At 38.6% G+C, this 19,915-nt stretch overlaps 1 protein-coding gene across 3 annotated transcripts in view; it reads right to left on the reverse strand.

Annotated features, from left to right (window-relative positions):
* LOC119791860 (kinesin-1 heavy chain-like) overlaps nt 1-18,532 on the reverse strand; it is a 37,640-nt gene extending 19,108 nt beyond the window's left edge. For 2 of the 3 annotated variants that reach the window (XM_038298202.1, XM_038298201.1), the window contains exons 1-11: nt 18,197-18,322; nt 9,475-9,562; nt 9,324-9,397; nt 7,581-7,685; nt 7,450-7,498; nt 7,317-7,372; nt 7,015-7,102; nt 3,775-3,899; nt 3,528-3,632; nt 1,445-1,590; nt 651-799 (exon numbers count right to left, since the gene is read on the reverse strand). In XM_038298202.1, the coding sequence (XP_038154130.1) occupies nt 651-799; nt 1,445-1,590; nt 3,528-3,632; nt 3,775-3,899; nt 7,015-7,102; nt 7,317-7,372; nt 7,450-7,498; nt 7,581-7,685; nt 9,324-9,397; nt 9,475-9,562; nt 18,197-18,322 (1,111 nt within the window). Of the gene's footprint in view, nt 1-650; nt 800-1,444; nt 1,591-3,527; nt 3,633-3,774; nt 3,900-7,014; nt 7,103-7,316; nt 7,373-7,449; nt 7,499-7,580; nt 7,686-9,323; nt 9,398-9,474; nt 9,563-18,196 lie in introns of all 3 variants that reach the window. The other variant, XM_038298200.1, reaches the window with a different exon arrangement.
* Between the last annotated feature and the right edge of the window lie 1,383 nt (nt 18,533-19,915).

The raw sequence follows: 19,915 nt of genomic DNA on the forward strand, positions 1-19,915 counted from the left end.
GAGTAAATTCTGGATGCTACCCACTCAGGACACTTGGAATACATTGGACGAGCAGTATGGAGGAATATTGACACGTTTTTTGTGGACTTTTATGGACCTTTCTGCCTCGGGCGCCATAGACCTCCATTATTTGAATGTCAGCAGACAGCAAGAAGCCTCCCAGATCTCCAGATGCATTTGAGATATCAAAAAAGTACTCCAGAGTGTTGTTCAGCATGGGGGTGAGTAGAAAATGAAGGCTAATCATGTTCTGGGTGTACTATTCCTTTAATAGAGCTCAAACCTTCTGCAACGCCTTGTGGTAAAGCAACTTCTCAGCTTGGTCCAATTAGTTAGGCGAGCAATCTTAGTGCAACAGCAACTCAAGGTTTGAAGCATGGGTAAAAATAAACTGTGTTTCAAACAGAATGCAATGTCTAGGTTGTCGAAAATAACAGACTTTTCAACACACTTAAAGTAAACTGATTGTCTGGTTCCCTTATTATTCCCCTTCTTTGATGATAATAACCTGCCTCCTCCTCCAAACTGCATGAATTGTCAGGATGGTCGACAGCTTCACATCAATGTGAGCCGCTGTTCATCTGTGATGAAGTTGAGCAGCACCCACATACTGATGCACATCTCCAAAGCATCCCAAGGTGGCCCCTCACCGTTCCTCCAGCGGTTCAGCTCGTTCTCCAGCCAGGTGATGGTCGTCCTCAGAGTCTTGTTCCTTTCCTTCTCCCTCTCCCACTTCTTCTTCCACTGCTCTGCAGTCAGCTCCACGTTCAGACTTACAGTGTTTTTGATCGTCTTTGCCCTGTTGAGTCAGACGTAGGAGAGTTGTTGGTATTTCATAGCTTTGATTTATGCTATTCTGGAGAGATGCCTTCCATCTTTCCTAAGCATATCCTCTCATTTCCCCTAGCCTCGTGAGACCATCCTGATCTCGCGAGCTTTCAAGGTTTCACTCGCAGATCAGTCTGGAGACTCTCCGTTAAAGAAAATTTGGAGCCGTTCACCAAACGAACGTCCAATCAGCGTTGGCTTTGAGGCGGGTTGAGGTGTGACGCAACGAGAAGCGCGACAGTTCAGTCTAAAGAACATGGCGGCTTCAGCCGATGAAACTAGTGTTAGCGTGGCTATCGAGCAAGTTTTATCGGAATTACAGAGTATTTCTTCACTGAAAGAAGAGCAAAACACTGCTCTGGAGGCTTTTCTCAGAGGAAAAGATGTTTTTGCTCTTCTCCCGACTGGTTTCAGCAAGAGTAGCCTGGGTTGTGGTTGTGTTTTCGTCGTCGCTCTGTTAGTACGTCATATGCTTCGTTGATCTGATTGGTTTATTTGGCCCGTCTATCACCAACATAGGCCAATCAGCTAACCAGTATTTTCGCCCCTTCCGAAAATTACTTCAACCGAAGGTTTTCATCTGCTTAAAACAACAAGACAGTGCTCGTATTTGTACCTCTGTCCAAAGAGCAGAGTCGTCCTGGTCTCCGCGTCGTTAAAAGAAGAAGGTGAGCAGCAGATGATCATGGTCGTCCGACAGTTTCCTCCCAGGGAGTCCTGCAGGATCCGGGTCATCTTGCTGTCTCTGTACGGCACATAGCTCTGGTCGAGAACAGAAACATAAGCAGGTATACCTGCTGGGCTTTAAAAGTGGACGAAACGTCTGTCCTTTCAGAACCAAACATGTGACAAACTGGTGTTTCCTTACTGATGGTACTCCTCTTTGTAACACTTTAGTGATATTAACTGTACCTGTAGTGGCTGGCAGGTCATGCTGTTTTTCAATCTACTTATGTATACATGTGTCTATATGTTAGGGATGTAAATAATTCATTCTCTTACAGAGAAGTGTCAATTTTTTATTAGATAACAATTTGTTCCATGTGATGAATTGATGACGTTTGCTTGAAAGAAAAAAAATTAAATAAAAAACAATCCACTGGAGTCTGTTTCCAAGTTTGAAGACGTTTCTCTTCCCATCTAGGAATCTTTTGCAATTCAAAATATCAGGAATAGCGTCGAGTTCAAGGTTTTATACAATAGCCCAACAAAGACTTATTTTTCTTTAGAAAACATGCAAATTGGAATGGATGAAGAGGTTGTTTGGCTTCTTTTGTTGAAGGGATTAACTCAGTTGCTGCATTGAAGGTTTTTGAACCAACAATTCCCTCTAACGACCCCCCCCCCCCCCTTTTCAGAGACATAGACAGGTATGTCTATTCACCCCTTCATTCCAAAGGGGTGGACCTCGTCGTCTGGCTTGATTGCTCTCATTCTTCACCAGTTTAGCTCTGCCCGGTTCCTCATTAACGTTAATCTGATCCACCTGTTTCCAGCTGCTTGTTTTCCAGCCGCCAGTGCCAGATTATTCGAGCCGTTGTGAGAGTAATTTTAGCCATCAAGTAATTTAGATTTTTTGCCTTGCCCTTGTCTGCTCTGTCTGCTGTGGTTTTTGCACTGTTTTCCTGGATCCTGCTGGTTACCAAACCTGGAATGTTTCACTGACTTCGGCTTCGACAGTGGACAATCTCCCTTTCATCTGGGATTGGATTGGACTTTGAACAGTGACTTTTTCCTCCTAGTCATGGTTAACCCGACATTCCAGTCACTAACCTGTGTTTTCTACCTCTGCAGGGAATCCGGTCACCCTCCCTGCTGACAATCAGACGCTCGCTGAGTTTTGTTCAAAATAAACTTAGACTTTATCGTCATTTTTTATTCAGAAATATCGTTCAGTACAGCTCTCAAGACATTTCCATTTTTTAAAGTGCAGCAGTGATAAAACGTATCAAATTTGTTAAAAAATCATCCTGAACCGTCTGTCTTACATTGAAAGATATTCTTTATTATTTATTGGCACATTTATAATCTAATGGTTAATTGTTTGTATAATATTTGATTGTTTAATGATGAATTAAATAAACAAATGTACATTTATTTATTTTATTCTACATTTCATTATTTTATGGTACATTTACACCTATTTTTTCATGCTATTTTTACTTCATTTTGTCCTAATCCTCCAAAAACAAAGAGTTCTCTTATTTCATTAGCTAGATACGGAGAATATGACATGACTGTAAAAATCCAAATCCATTTTATGCCAAGCTGTATAAAATAAAGATAAATAATTAAACTGAGCAGGTGGAGGCTCATGGTAACTTTGGAGGAGCTCCACAGCTCAGCTGGAAGAATCTGACGAGCTCAAGAAATCTGCTTTTTATGGAAGAGAATAAAAACGCTGTTTGAGTCTCAATGGTTGATGTTATGCAAATAAGTGGAAGTGGGTGATCTGGTCAGATTAGACAAAAACTGAACATTTTGACTCCAATGCAAACTAGATGGGGAGGAAAACTAAATGTTTACATCACCTTAAATAATCGACATTCCTTTATCAGGAACCAGAAAGCTAGAGTTGAAAGAAGGAGGAGAATTCAGGACAATCCTGAAAGAAAACCTGTCGGATGCTGAGCCTGACAGCTGCCCCAGGAATTAAACAATGTGTGAAGGATGTAGGAAGCATGTTTTTAATGCCTCACCGAGCCCTCGGCCAGGGCAGAGATGACGTTTCCCAACGATGACAGAGACTTGTTGATCATCTTTGCTTCGTCTAGAACTGTGCCCTCTGCTCCGGTTTTTCCAACCTTTGAATAAAACAAACCAAACAAGCTTCATTATCGAAAACAATCTTTTTATGACAACATCCAGAAGAATATCAGCACTTTCCTGGAGCCTTACAACACTGTTAGCTTATTGAAAAAGGAGCCGAGGAAGAATCTTTCCTGCCTTTTCACTCCCGGCCAGATCAACCAGGTACAGCTTTCCAGTCAGTTTCTGCTCCGTCTGAGTGTTTTCCTGCTTGATGTTGATGAGGAAGATGCTGTGACTCCGGGAGCTGTGCTCATTCATGTCTGAGTAGAACAGAGATAAATTAACAGAGCATCATGCAGTAAAATAACGACATTCTGCTGTAGAAAATGAAGACATTTTCAGAAGGAACTGTTTTCTATGGAAGCCTGTTTCTGCTGCATGAAAAATAAAAAACTGCCAAATAGAAAGTCATAATTATGAGATTTAAAGTGATAGTTTACAGTTTCAAAATCATAATTCTAGGTAAAAAAGTAATAATTATGAAATACAAAGTTTGAAGATCAAATATCTTAGAATTATGACTTTATTTCTCATAATTATGACTTTCTATTTGGCAGTTTTTACTTTCATGTGGCAGAAATGGGCTTCCGTATTTTACCACCTTTAAAAGCTGGAAGTTAAGGTTGCATCTAAAATGATTTATAATGTAAAGTTTGTTTATGTTAAATCTATGGAGTGAGTCTTGTTCCTTTAGAGTTTCAAGCCCTGCTATTATTTATAGAAATTAAAACAAAAGAAATGAAAAAGCAATGCAGAAATAACATTTTAACAATATAAATATATTGTAGAGCCTTATCCTGGGTCACGATTTTCCGTCATTAATGCTGAATCTTTAAACCCCCAAGGGCACCGTTACATGTACGGGGAACTAGCAGGCCCCCTTACAGGCGGGGCCCTTTGCTGGTTTAGGGCCCCAGGCTATTTTGTACGGTGGCTGAGAAGTGCAAAACACAGTTACAATTCAAAAACCCATTAACAAATAAAAAACAAAATAACATTTGAAGAAACAAAATTATATTTTATGAAACAAATGTATTTTTGAAAAAAAAAGTAAAAAATTTTAAAAACAAATTTACATCAAAAAAAAAATTGACCGTTCGGAAACACTTGTACAAGTGCAAAGACAAAACTGCAAGCGGCAAAACACAGTTACATAGCCAAAAACAAATTAACAAAAGACGGGTACAGGGAAAGGGAATGTCCCAGTGGCTGGATGTGACGTCACGATTAGAGGTGAGTATTGGCATGAGTTTTGCAATTCGATACATGTCGCGATACTTGGGTCACGATACGATATTATCACGATATTGCAGTATCACTATATTGCCATATTTTCCCCAGCTATTAAAATCAAACGATGAGATAAAACAGCAAGTGCTGTATATTTTCATCAGAAAATATTGATAAGGTATTATTATCCATGTTGTTTGGGGTTTTCTTCCACTGTGACTGCCTCAAATACAGATATGGTGCTACACGCACAGTTAAAGGGCTCCACAGCGCTTTCTGCCAGAGTGGTGGTGCAGAGGCAGCCCCTTTCCCCATCAATGTTTTATGTAACTATTTTTTTTTGTGAAAATCGATACTAAGAAGTGAAAGATCGATATTATATTGGGCAGCCGAATATCACGATATATCGCCAAAATGATTATTTCCCACACCCCTAGTCACGATTTCCCTGACTTGTAGTACAAACAGCTCAATCTGTAGTCCTCCTGCTTAACGTGAAAAGTCAGCGGCGATTTTATTATTGTGGAGCAAATTTCAGCCAATTTACACCATTTTGTTCTTCGTGCGGACGGTCTCTGGAACTTTTACGGGACACGGACCAGGTGACAGGACCACCGGAACTGCTGCAACGCAGCCACTGCCACGAATTGAGCTCGGCCCTGCTGCTTGGTCCTGCCACCTGGTCCGAGTCCTGTAAAAGTTCCAGAGACCACAATAAGGGCAAAACATTGTTCGGTTAGCGTAAACTTAAGAAAAACAGCTTCAGTGCAATTCTTTCCATCTAAAATCGCCGCTGTCTTTTCATGTGAAGCAGGAGGACTACAGATTGAGCTGTTTGTACTACAAGTCAGGGTAATCGTGACGTCACATCCGGCCACTGGGACATTCCCTTTCCGTGTAGCAGTCTTTTGTTAATTTGTTTTTGGCTATGTAAGAAATATTTTTTATTGAATTTTATAACATAACAAAAAAAAGCAAGTGACAGAGATGCACTTAACACAGATTCTCATTAAATAACTTGGTCCCCAAAAAAAACAAACATAGATAATTAATAATGAACAACGCGAGAAAGAAAGAAAAATAATAAACAAATAATGAATAAAGGAAAAAAAAAAAAAATAATAATAATAATAATGATAATAATAATAATAATAATAAAACCCAGCCATCTCAGCACAGTTCTTTTAATGTCCTTTGTAACGTTTTAGAAACTTGGTCAACGGTGACCATGTCTTTTCAAATTTTGCTCCTTTTCCTCTGACAATATAAGTGAGTCGCTCCAGAGCCATACACGATGTCATCTCCTTCACCCACATGTGATTTGATGGTATATCCATTTTTTCCAGTATAGAGATATTAATCTCCTGGCCTGCAGGAGTCCAAAGTCAATCAATTTTAACTGTCTGGGGTTAAAGGCACAGTTCTCTGGATAAATACCCAAAACACACATTTTGGCCTCAGCAGGTACATTCACTCCAACAATCTCTGACAAAGTTTGCGTAACCAAGTTCCAATATTGTTGTAACTTTGGACACTCCCATACACAGTGAAAGAGAGCACCCTTTCCAACCAAACATTTACAGCAGATATCTGGGATGTTAGGTGCCCAGCGATTCAATCTAGTTTTTGGCTATGTAACTGTGTTTTGCCGCCTGCAGTTTTGTCTTTGCACTTGTACAAGTGTTTCCGAACGGTCAATTGTTTTTTTTAGATGTAAATTTGTTTCCCTATAATGTATTTTTTTTTCTCTAAAATGAAACTTTCTCTCACCTAAAATCTAACTTATTTAAAATGTGAATTTGTTTCCTAAAATGTAAATTTTTTTTCAAAAATTTTTTACTTTTTTTTTCAAAAATACGTTTCATAAAATATAATTTTGTTTCTTCAAATGGTATTTTGTTTTTTATTTGTTAATGTGTTTTTGAATTGTAACTGTGTTTTGCACTTCTCAGCCACCGTAATTAATTTTGCCTGTTTGGTAAGCCCCACCCTGGTGATCTGAGCAAATGTTGCCCCAATCCAGTCAGAAAGAAGAGCAGAATCAAGTATAAGTGCTGGCTTTGACTGTGGTGGCAGTCAGGAGACCCAGTGAGGCCAAACCCATGTGAACCAGCAGCTCTGAAGGCACTCAATGTGCAAACTCACTTGTGACCGCCACGTGTCTGTTGTTTTTGCCTTCGTCTATGGCATCCATTACTTCCTCAGGGCTGCACACAAATCTCTCGGTACATCCCTGCGGACACAAAGGCACATCACAAGGAAATGCTGTGTTCACCCGCTGCACAGCAGGAGGGGCTACACAGAGACACGGGAGACAATGACATAGTGCACAGTCTCAGAGAGAAGCATGGAGGAAAAAAAAAAGGCCTCATTACTTTATCTTTTCAATATTTTCAAGGTTTATCATCTGATCAGACTAACAACAGCTGAAGGCAGAGAAATCTCACCTTGACAAAGGGTACCCTGTTCTTGTCTTCATGCACAGACAGGTTCGTCTTTGTTACTGTACAGAAAAGTCAGATTAAAACTTTATGCAGTTAATTATTTGTCTTAATCAGGAGAGAAAAACCGATTTCCTACCGTCCAACAAGTCTCTGATTTTGTCCAAATAGATTTCGAAATACGAAACCTGCCAAACAAAGTTTCAGAAAGAACCTCTTCACTAACGTGTGCATGTGAGATCTGGATCATCGTGCTGAGCGATTACATACTTTGATGTGGAACTCCGAGTTCTCATCCATGGAGTAAATGTAGTTGAAGATGTCCTGGACGATCCTGGGAATGATTCCCATCATATCTGGGTCATGAAGTTTCCCCTTTAAAGGAAAAAAACAAAAACAAAAATCTATCTTCTCTGCAAAAAGTCATTTTTGCTTAAATTAAGTGAATTTTGTCTTGAATTGAGGAGATAAGTAAGACACCTTGCCAATGGAACAAGACAATTTACATTTAAAATAAGAAAAAAACAATTGCTTTGTCCTAATTCAAGTGAATATTATCTAATTCTCTTATTTTAGGAGTAGAAATACTCATTTCATTGGCATAACATCTTATTTACCTACTAAAATTAAGGGTAAATACACTTATTTTATGAAATTTTGTACTTATTTCTAGATGGTTTTTGCAGTGTTAACCTTTATTTAATTTCTTACACTGGAAAGATGATCTAGAAACAAGAAAAAATTCCGTAAATGAAGTGTATTTACCCTTAATGTGAGTAGGTAAATGAGATTGAGTTTGCCAATGGGATGAGTATTTTCACTCTTAAAACAAGATCATTAGATAATATGACCTTGAAATAAGACAATGGAATTGTTTTTTCTTATTTTAAATGTAAATTGTCTCATTCCATTGGCAAAATGTCTCACTTTCCTCCTCAATTCAAGAAAAATTGATTTATTTGAAGAAAAAATGACTCATGTAGATTTATATTTTTTGCAGTGACCTACCTGCTTTCTTTTTTAAAAACTTGTTTGTAATTTTTTGTGACACTTAAATGCTTCAGATCATCAAACTCATGTTAATATCAAAGACACAAGTGTAAACATAATGCAGATTTTAAAGAATGATTTCAAGTAAACTTGGTTAACTTTGGACTATCCTCACTGCAAAAACGAACTAGAAATAAGTACAAATTTCTTAAATTAAGTGTATTTACCCTTAATTTGAGTAGGTAAATTAGATTATGTGCCAATGGAATGAGTATTTTTACTCTTAAAATAAGATAATTAGATAATATGCACTTGAAATAAGACAATGCAATTGTGTTTTCTTATTTTAAGTGTAAACTGTCTTGTTCCATTGAAAAAAGGTCTCGTTTAGCTCCTCAATTCAAGAACAAATGCACTTATTTTAAGAAAAAAGGACTTATATAGATTTGGATTTTTTGCAGTGCTGTTGCATAACCCAAATATTTGAGTTTTTAGATCACATGCTGAATATCATGTCTCAGCTTTCTCTGGCTCCTTCTCCACGCTGATTGCCTTCATCCCCATGTTTCATGAGTCATCCCCAGCCGCAGAAGTCTGCCATGTTTAACCTGGTTCTGATCAAGGTTAATTCCCAAAGGGGAAGTTTTTCTCTCCACTGTTGCTTCATGCTTGCTCATCATGGAGGCTCAAACTACTCTGCTCATCGCTCCAGCTGGCATCCATCTCCAGTCCACCACCAGTTTCAGTCCTGGGGGGATTGATCCCTGTTCTCATTCATCAGGTCATGCATATAATATAAGTAAATTTCAGGGCTCATGTTTTCCGCCGACGTCTGAGCGCCAAAGACTTAAAACATTGCATCAGAAAAACTCTTCTAATTGTTGTTTCTGCTCTGTATTTTGTTTTAACTCAAATCTGTTGGACAGTCCCAGTTATTTAAGTGAGCCATCAAGTACCAAAACTAAAGCAATCATATTGTGGGGCAACTGCTATCCTACAACACTGTTTAAAGTTATAACTTACCTCCATTGTGTGCGTTTTGCCAGAAGACGTCTGTCCGTAAGCGAATATGGTTCCATTGTATCCCTCCAGAACATCTGCATCATTTATAGAACCCATCAGAACCCAGAGGTTGGACGTCGGCTGCTGGGCTGCACTGATACCGGAGGCTTACCTTTGACGATCTTCAGAGCCACGGCATTGTAGAACTGCAGCTGCGTCGTGTTGGACTGGAACACTCGGTCAAAGTAGTATGGTTTCCCCTGGCAACCACAAAGAGAGGATGGAGTAAGGAGCTTCTACTTTGAAACATGGAGGATGACCAACAAAAACCCATCAGTAGGGAAGACTTTGTTTTTTCTTTACTATGAATTGTTAAGTGTATTTACTGTTTGAGTATTTATGAGGCATAATTTAGACCCTGCAAAAGCTGAAGTACCTGGAAAGAAGGAGGATTCAGCATAGCAGGAAGTTTTAATGCAAAGTTATGAACCTTTGACCTTATGGTGCAAGGCATCAGTGCCAACCGCTGCTCCACCCCCTAAAATTAAACACGTTTTCACTTTGCTTTCAGGAAAAGAATGAGCTTTTCTTTATGATCTGCCTGATGTATTTAAAGTGTCTCCATCAGCTTTACATATTTGTTCTTCAGTTCAGTCACCCTGAATGTAGAGACTCTGAACATGATTTTTAAAGTCCTGTTAAAATAAATAATCCACTTGACTTTGTTTCCAAGTTTGAAGACGTTTCGCTTCCCATCCAGGAAGCTTTTTCAATTCAAAATGTTAGAAATAGCATTGAGTTCGAGGTTTTATAAAGTAGCCCATCAAAACCTTGTTCTGCAACACCCCATACCCGTCAAAAGGCTGGTTTATACTCAGAAAACTGCGTGTGTGTCGCAGTTAGCGGAGATATGCCCCGCCCCTTCCACAGACTCTCTGTCTGCACCATCTACTCCTCACTTTCTGACTATTCTCAGTCCCGCTCACCCTCTGGCTCATTCCACCACCAGCGCCCGGACCCTGGGGGAAGATTGTTCTCATTCATTTCCTAAGTTACTTATCCAAGTGAATGTCAATTCACAGCATCAAAGTCTTCTGCCAGGGCCCGAGCGCCAAATAACATTTCATTCATGTCAATAAACTTCTCTAATTGCAGCTTTTCTCTGGATGAATCTCTCCAGGTTGGAATAAATAATTAAATGCCAGCAATTTTGTTCAGATTGTGCCAGCAATAATTAAATTAAATAATTAAATATCTACTTATTTTATGCTACATTCACCTTTTGTAGCATTTAACTGTATAATATGGCCTTCCATCTAACTAAGGAATCACATCACAAAGATCCAGACCTCCACTTTTGGAATATTTACTGTAGTGAACAACAATGAGAGCCATCTTCTTTATTAATGGAAAAATAAGACCTCCTTCAGGAAGCTAAAAAATAAAATAAAATAAATGAAACCTCCAGACTGTCCTCATTGGTCCCCTTAGGGATGATTTAATTTAGTGGACAAAATCAGTTTTATTCTACAACTGCATCTACAAGTAAAGGTAATCATTGCATATAAACAATAAGAAAGAGATTGGTCAAAAATGGACGTCATGGTTGGGGTTCTACGGAGCCCCTAAAGGGACATGGAGGGGGAAAAAAGAACTTTTGCGAGATCTCGCAAAACTATTGCGGGATCTTGCAAAAGTTTATTTTTTTGCGAGATCCCGCAATACTTTTGTGAGATCCCGCAATAGTTTTGCAGGTTCTCGCAAAAGTATTGCGAGATCCTGCAATAGTTTTGCAAGATCTCGCAAAAGTATTGCGGGATCTCGCAAAAATATTGCGGGATCTCACAAAAGTTTATTTTTTTTTATTAGTATTGCGAGATCCCGCAATACTTTTGTGAGATCCCGCAATACTTTTGCAGGATCTCGCAAAAGTATTGCGAGATCCTGCAATAGTTTTGTGAGATCCCGCAATACTTTTGCAGGATCTCGCAAAAGTATTGCGAGATCCTGCAATAGTTTTGCAAGATCTCGCAAAAGTATTGCGGGATCTTGCAAAAATATTGCGGGATCTCACAAAAGTTTATTTTTTTTTATTAGTATTGCGAGATCCCGCAATACTTTTGCGAGATCTCGCGAAACTATTGCGGGATCTTGCAAAAGTTTATTTTTTTGCGAGATCCCGCAATACTTTTGTGAGAACCCGCAATACTTTTGCAGGATCTCGCAAAAGTATTGCGAGATCCTGCAATAGTTTTGTGAGATCCCGCAATACTTTTGCAGGATCTCGCAAAAGTATTGCGAGATCCTGCAATAGTTTTGCAAGATCTCGCAAAAGTATTGCGGGATCTTGCAAAAATATTGCGGGATCTCACAAAAGTTTATTTTTTTTTATTAGTATTGCGAGATCCCGCAATACTTTTGCGAGATCTCGCGAAACTATTGCGGGATCTTGCAAAAGTTTATTTTTTTGCGAGATCCCGCAATACTTTTGTGAGAACCCGCAATACTTTTGCAGGATCTCGCAAAAGTATTGCGAGATCCTGCAATAGTTTTGTGAGATCCCGCAATACTTTTGCAGGATCTCGCAAAAGTATTGCGAGATCCTGCAATAGTTTTGCAAGATCTCGCAAAAGTATTGTGGGATCTCGCAAAAATATTGCGGGATCTCACAAAAGTTTATTTTTTTTATTAGTATTGTGAGATCCCGCAATACTTTTGCGAGATCTCGCAAAACTATTGCGGGATCTCGCAAAAGTTTATTTTTTTATTAGTATTGCAAGATCCCGCAATACTTTTGTGAGATCCCGCAATACTTTTGTGAGATCCCGCAATACTTTTGCAGGATCTCGCAAAACTATTGCGGGATCTTGCAAAAGTTTATTTTTTTATTAGTATTGCAAGATCCCGCAATACTTTTGTGAGATCCCGCAATACTTTTGTGAGATCCCGCAATACTTTTGCAGGATCTCGCAATACTATTGCGGGATCTTGCAAAAGTTTAGTTTTTTGCGAGATCTCGCAAAAGTTTATTTTTTCTCTCAATGTCCCTTTAGGGCCTCCGTAGGGTTCCAAAGCTAACACTATACCAGACAAAGAAATATTTCAAATAAAAAAAACTTCCTCACGATACTTTAGAGCTTTGGGAAACATATTCTTCTAGAGCAGGAATGTCAAAATCAAATACACAGAGGGCCAAAAAACTAATTTGCTACAAGCCGAGGGCCGAACATAGCATATTGAACCAAGACCTAACACATTGCGTTTTTAAAAACAGAAAACAATAATATTAATAACCTTTTATTATATTAATCAACATATTAAGATAAATACATAAAATAAAGTGCATTATAAACTGAAAATGCATTACTGTGCTTTCAAATAGTAAAATAAGAAAATAAAGAAAAAAATTAAATTAGTTGAATTCTCTCTCATGGCTCTTATCTGCATTTGTTCCTAAGTCCATTCAACGGGAAAATATGAATAAATAAAACAAAATACAAAAGCTATTGCACACAGACAAAACAATACTGGGATCAATGGAAAAGCACGTCTTGTACAAAAAAATGTAAAAATGTGATGAATCAGGTCAGGGAAACCAGAATTCAGCCAGAGGTTCTTTGAAAAAGGAATTTATTAAACAAAAATTTGCACTAAACCTCACCGTTTTGTTCTTTGTTATTTTTATTGTAATGTATTTTGTTTTGTTTATGTTTTAAAAATGGAAAAATTCAATAAAAACTTGAATTACAAAAAAAAAATATTTTGGCGCAGCATTTGCGGAGCGCAGTTAGTGCACTCCGTCTCCTAAGACAACCGACTTCAGCCTGGCTTGGATCGTTAAAGGGGGGAAAAGCAAAAACCAAAACAATCCAAACATGACTTTGACATATGTGTTGTAGAGCGATTTATAAAAATGGGGAAAGTTCTCCTTCTGTTAGACCAGATTTAAAACACATTACCAGTGGAATGTTTGCACATACTGACCCATGATTAGGATCCAAACTAGGATCATAATGTCTGCAGCAGCTTTACTGCTTCAGGGCCTGAACGTCTCGCCTTTAATCGATATAAACTCTCAAGAAAAAATCTGAAATGGCTAAAATCTGATCTCTACTTTGAGCGTAAGCTTGGGGGCGGTTTGGTAAAGCAGGAGCAAATATCCTGTGGAACAGACCTCTAAGAAGTGGTTTATCGCTAAATTAGTCTCAATGTTACTAAATTAAAACAATGCTGCTGGAGAAGGTATTATTTCCCCTGAAGGGATGGAAACAAATTAAATACCCAATGAAAGTCTTTGCTTAGGGAGGGGAATATTTTTTCACATAGCTCTAGGTTGGTAAGAATTGCTTTTTTTTTCCTTTAATAGATTTAATCACCATTTAAGAACTGCATTTATATTCCAAATTGTGTTATCTTTGTCTAATAAAAGATGTGTGATGATCTGAGACGTTTAAGTTGAACCAGGAAGTATAAAGAGAGGAAATCTTTGAGGACTGAATCCTTTTTCACAGCATTTTTCACGCTGAAGTGTTTAAGAAATATAACTAGACTCAGGATGGTTCTGTTGGATTCAGCTTTCTTTTTTATACAGGATATTTTTTTATGAGCAGCAGCTGGTTTTGGACCATGGAGTTCAATGAAAACAGTTAAAAAAGCTGTAGATCTCTGCAACTCCTCCATATTTACCATGTTTCTGTTTTATCTGTGTCGTGTCTGATTAAAGGAAAACTGAAATATTGAGTCAGTGCCATTTTTCTTGAACTAAATGTAATAATTTGAGCAGGCAAGTAAGACAATTTGTCCTTAGAATAACATGTTTCTGTAGCGTAGTAATCAAAGTAAAGCATGGCTTTATAACCCAAATGTTCTGCTCCTTTCTCTGCAGGATGCTGTTTGTTCTCTAAAGATCCTCTGACATCTTCACAGAAAAGCTGCTTTTATACTGAGATTGAATTAATCCCAGTTGGATAATGAATCATCTCCACTACAAGGTGACTTGTGAACAGGGGCGGATTTACCACCAGGCAATACTAGGCAGCTGCCTAGGCCCCCGAGTTCCTGGGGGCCCCATAAAACTGTATGGTTAATACAACTATTCCTTATTTGTGCACATTAATGATGTTTTTGATAAAAATCCTTTCGCCAAAATGCCATCAGAACGCTAATAATATTAAGTGTGTCTCAGCCCCCCCCCCCTTCAGTGTCCACCATATTGGATCAGTCCATTTGCTGCACATGTTCAGAAAGGTCCAAACAGACAGCAGCAAACCATTTGAAAACAAACGATGCAAAGAGCAGTGTTGCCAACTTAGCGCTTTAGTCGCTATATTTAGCCACTTTTCAGACCCCTCTAGCACTTTGATTTCTAAAAAGCTCCTAGCGCCAAATCTAGAGACTTTTTTCTGCTACTGGAGACTTTGGAGACAACATCTAAAAGCAGCGAACTCTGCTCTCCAGAGCGAGTAGATTGGTAACCCCGCCTCCTGCTCTCCTCTATCTTGTCTGCTGTCATGATTCATGCAGCTATTATTTCATCCAAATGAAAAATGGAGAACAGATAAGCAGATCATGGCTTGTCTACAGTGAAAAGAAGGACTGGGTTATTTACTTTGGCCTTTTTGGAAACACAGGAAGGAGCAATCAGCTAAGTGAGCTTAGTGCTTGGAAAAAGTCTTTCATTCCTTTAGAGACAGCATGAAAAGTCAGCTGAGTACAAAACATAGAGAGGAAAACAAGAAGAAAAGGGACAAGAAGAGAGGGACACAACCTAGAACAGATAATGGATGTCTATTCTATTAACATTTCTATATCTGTAGAATGGGTCCGTTTTATTTTTTTGTCCTCTTAATTCAAAGGGGCCCCTCTCTTTCTTTGCCTGGGGCCCCAATTCTCCTAAATCTGCTGCTTCTAAAGCTCGTCGTTCACATAGTTGTTTATTTAAGGGTACCTGACACTGAAATACGGCATTCTGCCGATTTTCCTCCTTTAAACTTAAAATTGCTGTATTGAAAAATGTGAATTACAGCACCTGTGTGATTAAAAGCCTAGATTGTTGAATGCATATTGACTGTTGACTGAGAATACATGGAGGTCCAGGAGGATCCTGTGACCTTAGATAATCTCAGATATCTAAAAAACAAGATGAATGAAATCTCTCAAGAACAGCTGAATTATAAAATAATTTTTAATTGTAGCCTATAAATAGAAGTTCAAACTTAACCCTTTATAGGGGAGGTTACAGTTTTTGATCACTTGAATATCCCTTACAAATGGAGTCCCTCAGTGAGGTCTAGAAACACAAGATCTATGTCCAGCCATTCAGCAAAGATCCTGCTACATGGCTGTACATCTTATTTTGGTATTTGACCAATTAGATGAGCCCTTCAATGATATATTAGCTGCTGGAAATTAATTTAGAAAAAAAAGGGAAAAAGTCAAGGAAAAAAAAGGAAAAAGCTAATTGAAAAGTTAAAAAGTAAAGTTCAAAAGTTAATTAGCCTCGTTAACAATTATATTTAGGTTTATAAACTAAAAAAATGTAATGCCTCTAAGGTTATGTTGGACCATAAAATGTGTTTCTTTCACTCTGAGTGTTTTTCATGACTTCAAACTTAAGTACTTTTATTTTCTTAATATATTTGTGCAAGTTGGCCTTTCTTATTACATCAACATAGATTTTTCCCATAAAATATCCATATATTTTGAATGTTACAAAGGTCTTGTCCTGGATTCCAATAACAATTTCAAGCCAATAACAAAATATTGGCGTGAAATTTTGCAAATGCAAAAAACAGCAATAAGAATCATTCACAAAGCCGGACTTCGGGATCATACAAACACATTATTTCTAAAATCTAAATTGCTAAAATACCAGGACTTGATAGAATACCAAATTGCAGTATTCATGTTCAAAGTAAGACATAGCCTATTGGGAATATTCAAAAGATGTTCTCTGAAAGGGAGGGAGGGTACTATTTAAGGGGAAGACTAATAAATGTAGAACAACAATAAAAAGATTATGTTTATCAGTTTAGGGAGTTAAATTGTGGAACAAACTAAATGAGAACCTAAAGCAATGCCCAAACATATTCCTTTCCAAAAAAATGTACAAAGAATTTATTTTCAAAAGGTATAGAGAAGCATTCTAGAAAGTTTTGTTTGTGTTTTTTTTTTTTTTTGTTAATTTGTATATATGTATGAAGGTATATGTGTATACACTCACCGGCCACTTTATTAGGTACACCTGTCCAACTGGTCGTTAACTCTTAATTTCTAAGCAGCCAATCACATGGCGGCAACTCAGTGCATTTAGGCATGTAGACATGGTCAAGACAATCTCCTGCAGTTCAAGCCGAGCATCAGTATGGGGAAGAAAGGTGATTTGAGTGACTTTGAACGTGGCATGATTGTTGGTGCCAGAAGGGCTGGTCTGAGTATTTCAGAAAGTGCTGATCTACTGGGATTTTCACGCACAACCATCTCTAGGGTTTACAGAGAATGGTCCGAAAAAGAAAAAACATCCAGTGAGCGCCAGTTCTGTGGGCGGAAATGCCTTGTTGATGCCAGAGGTCAGAGGAGAATGGCCAGACTGGTTGGAGCTGATAGAAGGGCAACAGTGACTCAAATAACCACCCGTTACAACCAAGGTGGGCAGAAGAGCATCTCGGAACGCACAGTACGTCGAACTTTGAGGCAGATGGGCTACAGCAGCAGAAGACCACACCGGGTGCCACTCCTTTCAGCTAAGAACAGGAAACTGAGGCTACAATTTGCACAAGCTCATGGAAATTGGACAATAGAAGATTGGAAAAACGTTGCCTGGTCTGATGAGTCTCGATTTCTGCTGCGACATTCGGATGGTAGGGTCAGAATTTGGCGTCTACAACATGAAAGCATGGATCCATCCTGCCTTGTATCAACGGTTCAGGCTGGTGGTAGTGGTGTCATGGTGTGGGGAATATTTTCTTGGCACTCTTTGGGCCCCTTGGTACCAATTGAGCATCGTTGCAACGCCACAGCCTACCTGAGTATTGTTGCTGACCATGTCCGTCCCTTTATGACCACAATGTACCCAACTTCTGACGGCTACTTTCAGCAGGATAATGCGCCATGTCATAAAGCTGGAATCATCTCAGACTGGTTTCTTGAACATGACAATGAGTTCACTGTACTCAAATGGCCTCCACAGTCACCAGATCTCAATCCAATAGAGCATCTTTGGGATGTGGTGGAACGGGAGATTCGCATCATGGATGTGCAGCCGACAAATCTGCGGCAACTGTGTGATGCCATCATGTCAATATGGACCAAACTCCCTGAGGAATGCTTCCAGCACCTTGTTGAATCTATGCCACGAAGAACTGAGGCAGTTCTGAAGGCAAAAGGGGGTCCAACCCGTTACTAGCATGGGGTACCTAATAAAGTGGCCGGTGAGTGTACATATTTATGTATGTGTATGTGTAGGTAGGTATGTATTTATATATATATATATATATATATATATATATATATATATATATATATATATATATATCACAACATAAATATGAATATTGTAAATTAAAGAAATACAAGAATTAAAGGGGTAGGAGTACATAAGTTTTACTTCTTCCTACTCCTTTTTGCACATGTAATTGAGATATATTCATTTAGGAAAAAAGGGTTTGTTTGTTTCTCTCCAATGTTTTTAAACATTGTTTTATTGTTTTTTTTTCATTGCATGTTCGAAATAAAGAATAAAAAAAAATTAAAAAAATTTTGATTTGCAAAGAATTTCACTGAGTGCCCTATAAAGGGTTTAAAAAAAACAGTTTATAAAGCAGATAACATGTATAATATTGATAAGAAAAGATCATTCATTGACTCCAGATCTTCTGAAGAGGCCAAACACTCACCGCAATCTGCACACAGTCGTCCCCTATAAATTTGGGGATGTATTTGTCTCCGCGGGCCACCTCAGAGCTGTTCAGCGGCCTAAAGCGGCACATCACCTTGATGCTGCACTCCCCGGGGTCCGCCATGATCCTCTGCAACGGACGAAGAAGCCTCACAGAACCGCAGGACCCCGGAAAATTTAAAACACTAAAATTTCAGCTGAGTTAATAAAAGGAAAAAAAGATCAGATCTCCTTATGGAATATGGTCCCTCAGCTGCAAGAGACCAGCCTGATCAACCTCTGGAAAGGAACCAGTGTTCCTGAGATGAAAGGTAGTGTCTGGATGTCGGCGAGCGCACTGACTGCGTTATGAAAGAACCCAGCTGTTAGAGGGCAGAACGAAAGACCCAGAGCACATGTTCTTCTGAGCGAAGAACAATCACATGGCTCCTCAGGCTGCAGAGAGCTCATCTAAGTATGGCTGGATAATAAAAGGTTATTCTAGTCTCTGATCTGTTACATATTGATGTGGTCCGGATAAAAGGAACGAATTCTGCTGAAAAGAAGTGTTTTTAGGGCTCGTTCAATAAATTGGAAGGCTCTGTTAGTGACATGACGAGTGTGGGGGATTGTATTTGAGTCAATGAGTCAATGCAATCAACTGGTTTTCCTTAGATAGAAAACTTTGTATCAATTTGATCTGGTTGAACTGTAAAGTGCCTTGAGATGACATGTGTTGTGAATTTGGCGCTATATAAATAAACTGAATTGAAATTGAATTGAATTGAATTGTTTGAAGGTTTATTTGGCATCGTAGGTTGGAAACCCTTTAAAATCTGTCCTCTTTGTCTAAACACAGTAGGAAAGTTCATCTCTAGAAGCTACAATAGTGAGATGCCTTCAGAAAAGGTCCTGGAAGAAGCTCATAACACTCCACATGTTCTGCTCCTGCCTTCAGTGGTTTTTACTGATTATTCACACTCTACAGCATCAGATACATTCCCTTCCTCTCCAAAGGAGATAAGAACATAGTGCAACCCTACAGGAAGTTAGATCACCCTGATATGTACTCAAAATATCGTTGGGCATAACATGCCTGTGCAAAGTCTCAGTCATCCGGGTCATGGCTACCAATAAACAGGCTTAAATCTGACACAACCGGACTTTCATGGTTTTTCTGAAGATGTTTTAACACCTATCTATGAGTTTTGGTGAATTCTGTCATCTCAGAGCCATCTGTACTTGGAGGACTGATGTTTTTAAGCAACATGGAGGGCCAAGAACATTCCAAGTCAGATGCAAATCAAAGACACATCTGTTGTTCTTCTTGGTTTGTTAAAGTTGCTGGAGAAACAAAGAAATCACTGAACAGAATGTAGCAATATACACCAGACTGATGATCTGAAAACTAGTAGAAATCTACAACATATGATATAAAAGCGACACTAAGTTTTCACAGAGGACATTTCCATATTTTCCATCAACTCCTAAAAGATTTACGTTAAACAAAAATCCCTTTATTCCAACTGGAATGTCCTTCCATCCTCTAGAGTTTCAGCATTTAACTGTCTATATTTAAAAGCAAAGCACTTTGAGAACTAAGAACACATTTAGTATGAATGGCAACCATTGAAACAAAGATAATCTTTTTTTGTCAGAAAGCCAAAGGCAAAGATATTAACCTCTGCTGACCTCTGGTGGCTGAACCGAGACACTACAAGACATAAATGTTGTGCAT

This window comes from Cyprinodon tularosa, unplaced genomic scaffold (genome assembly GCF_016077235.1).
Source record: "Cyprinodon tularosa strain WSP-4 unplaced genomic scaffold, ASM1607723v1 ctg402, whole genome shotgun sequence".
NCBI lineage: Eukaryota > Metazoa > Chordata > Actinopteri > Cyprinodontiformes > Cyprinodontidae > Cyprinodon > Cyprinodon tularosa.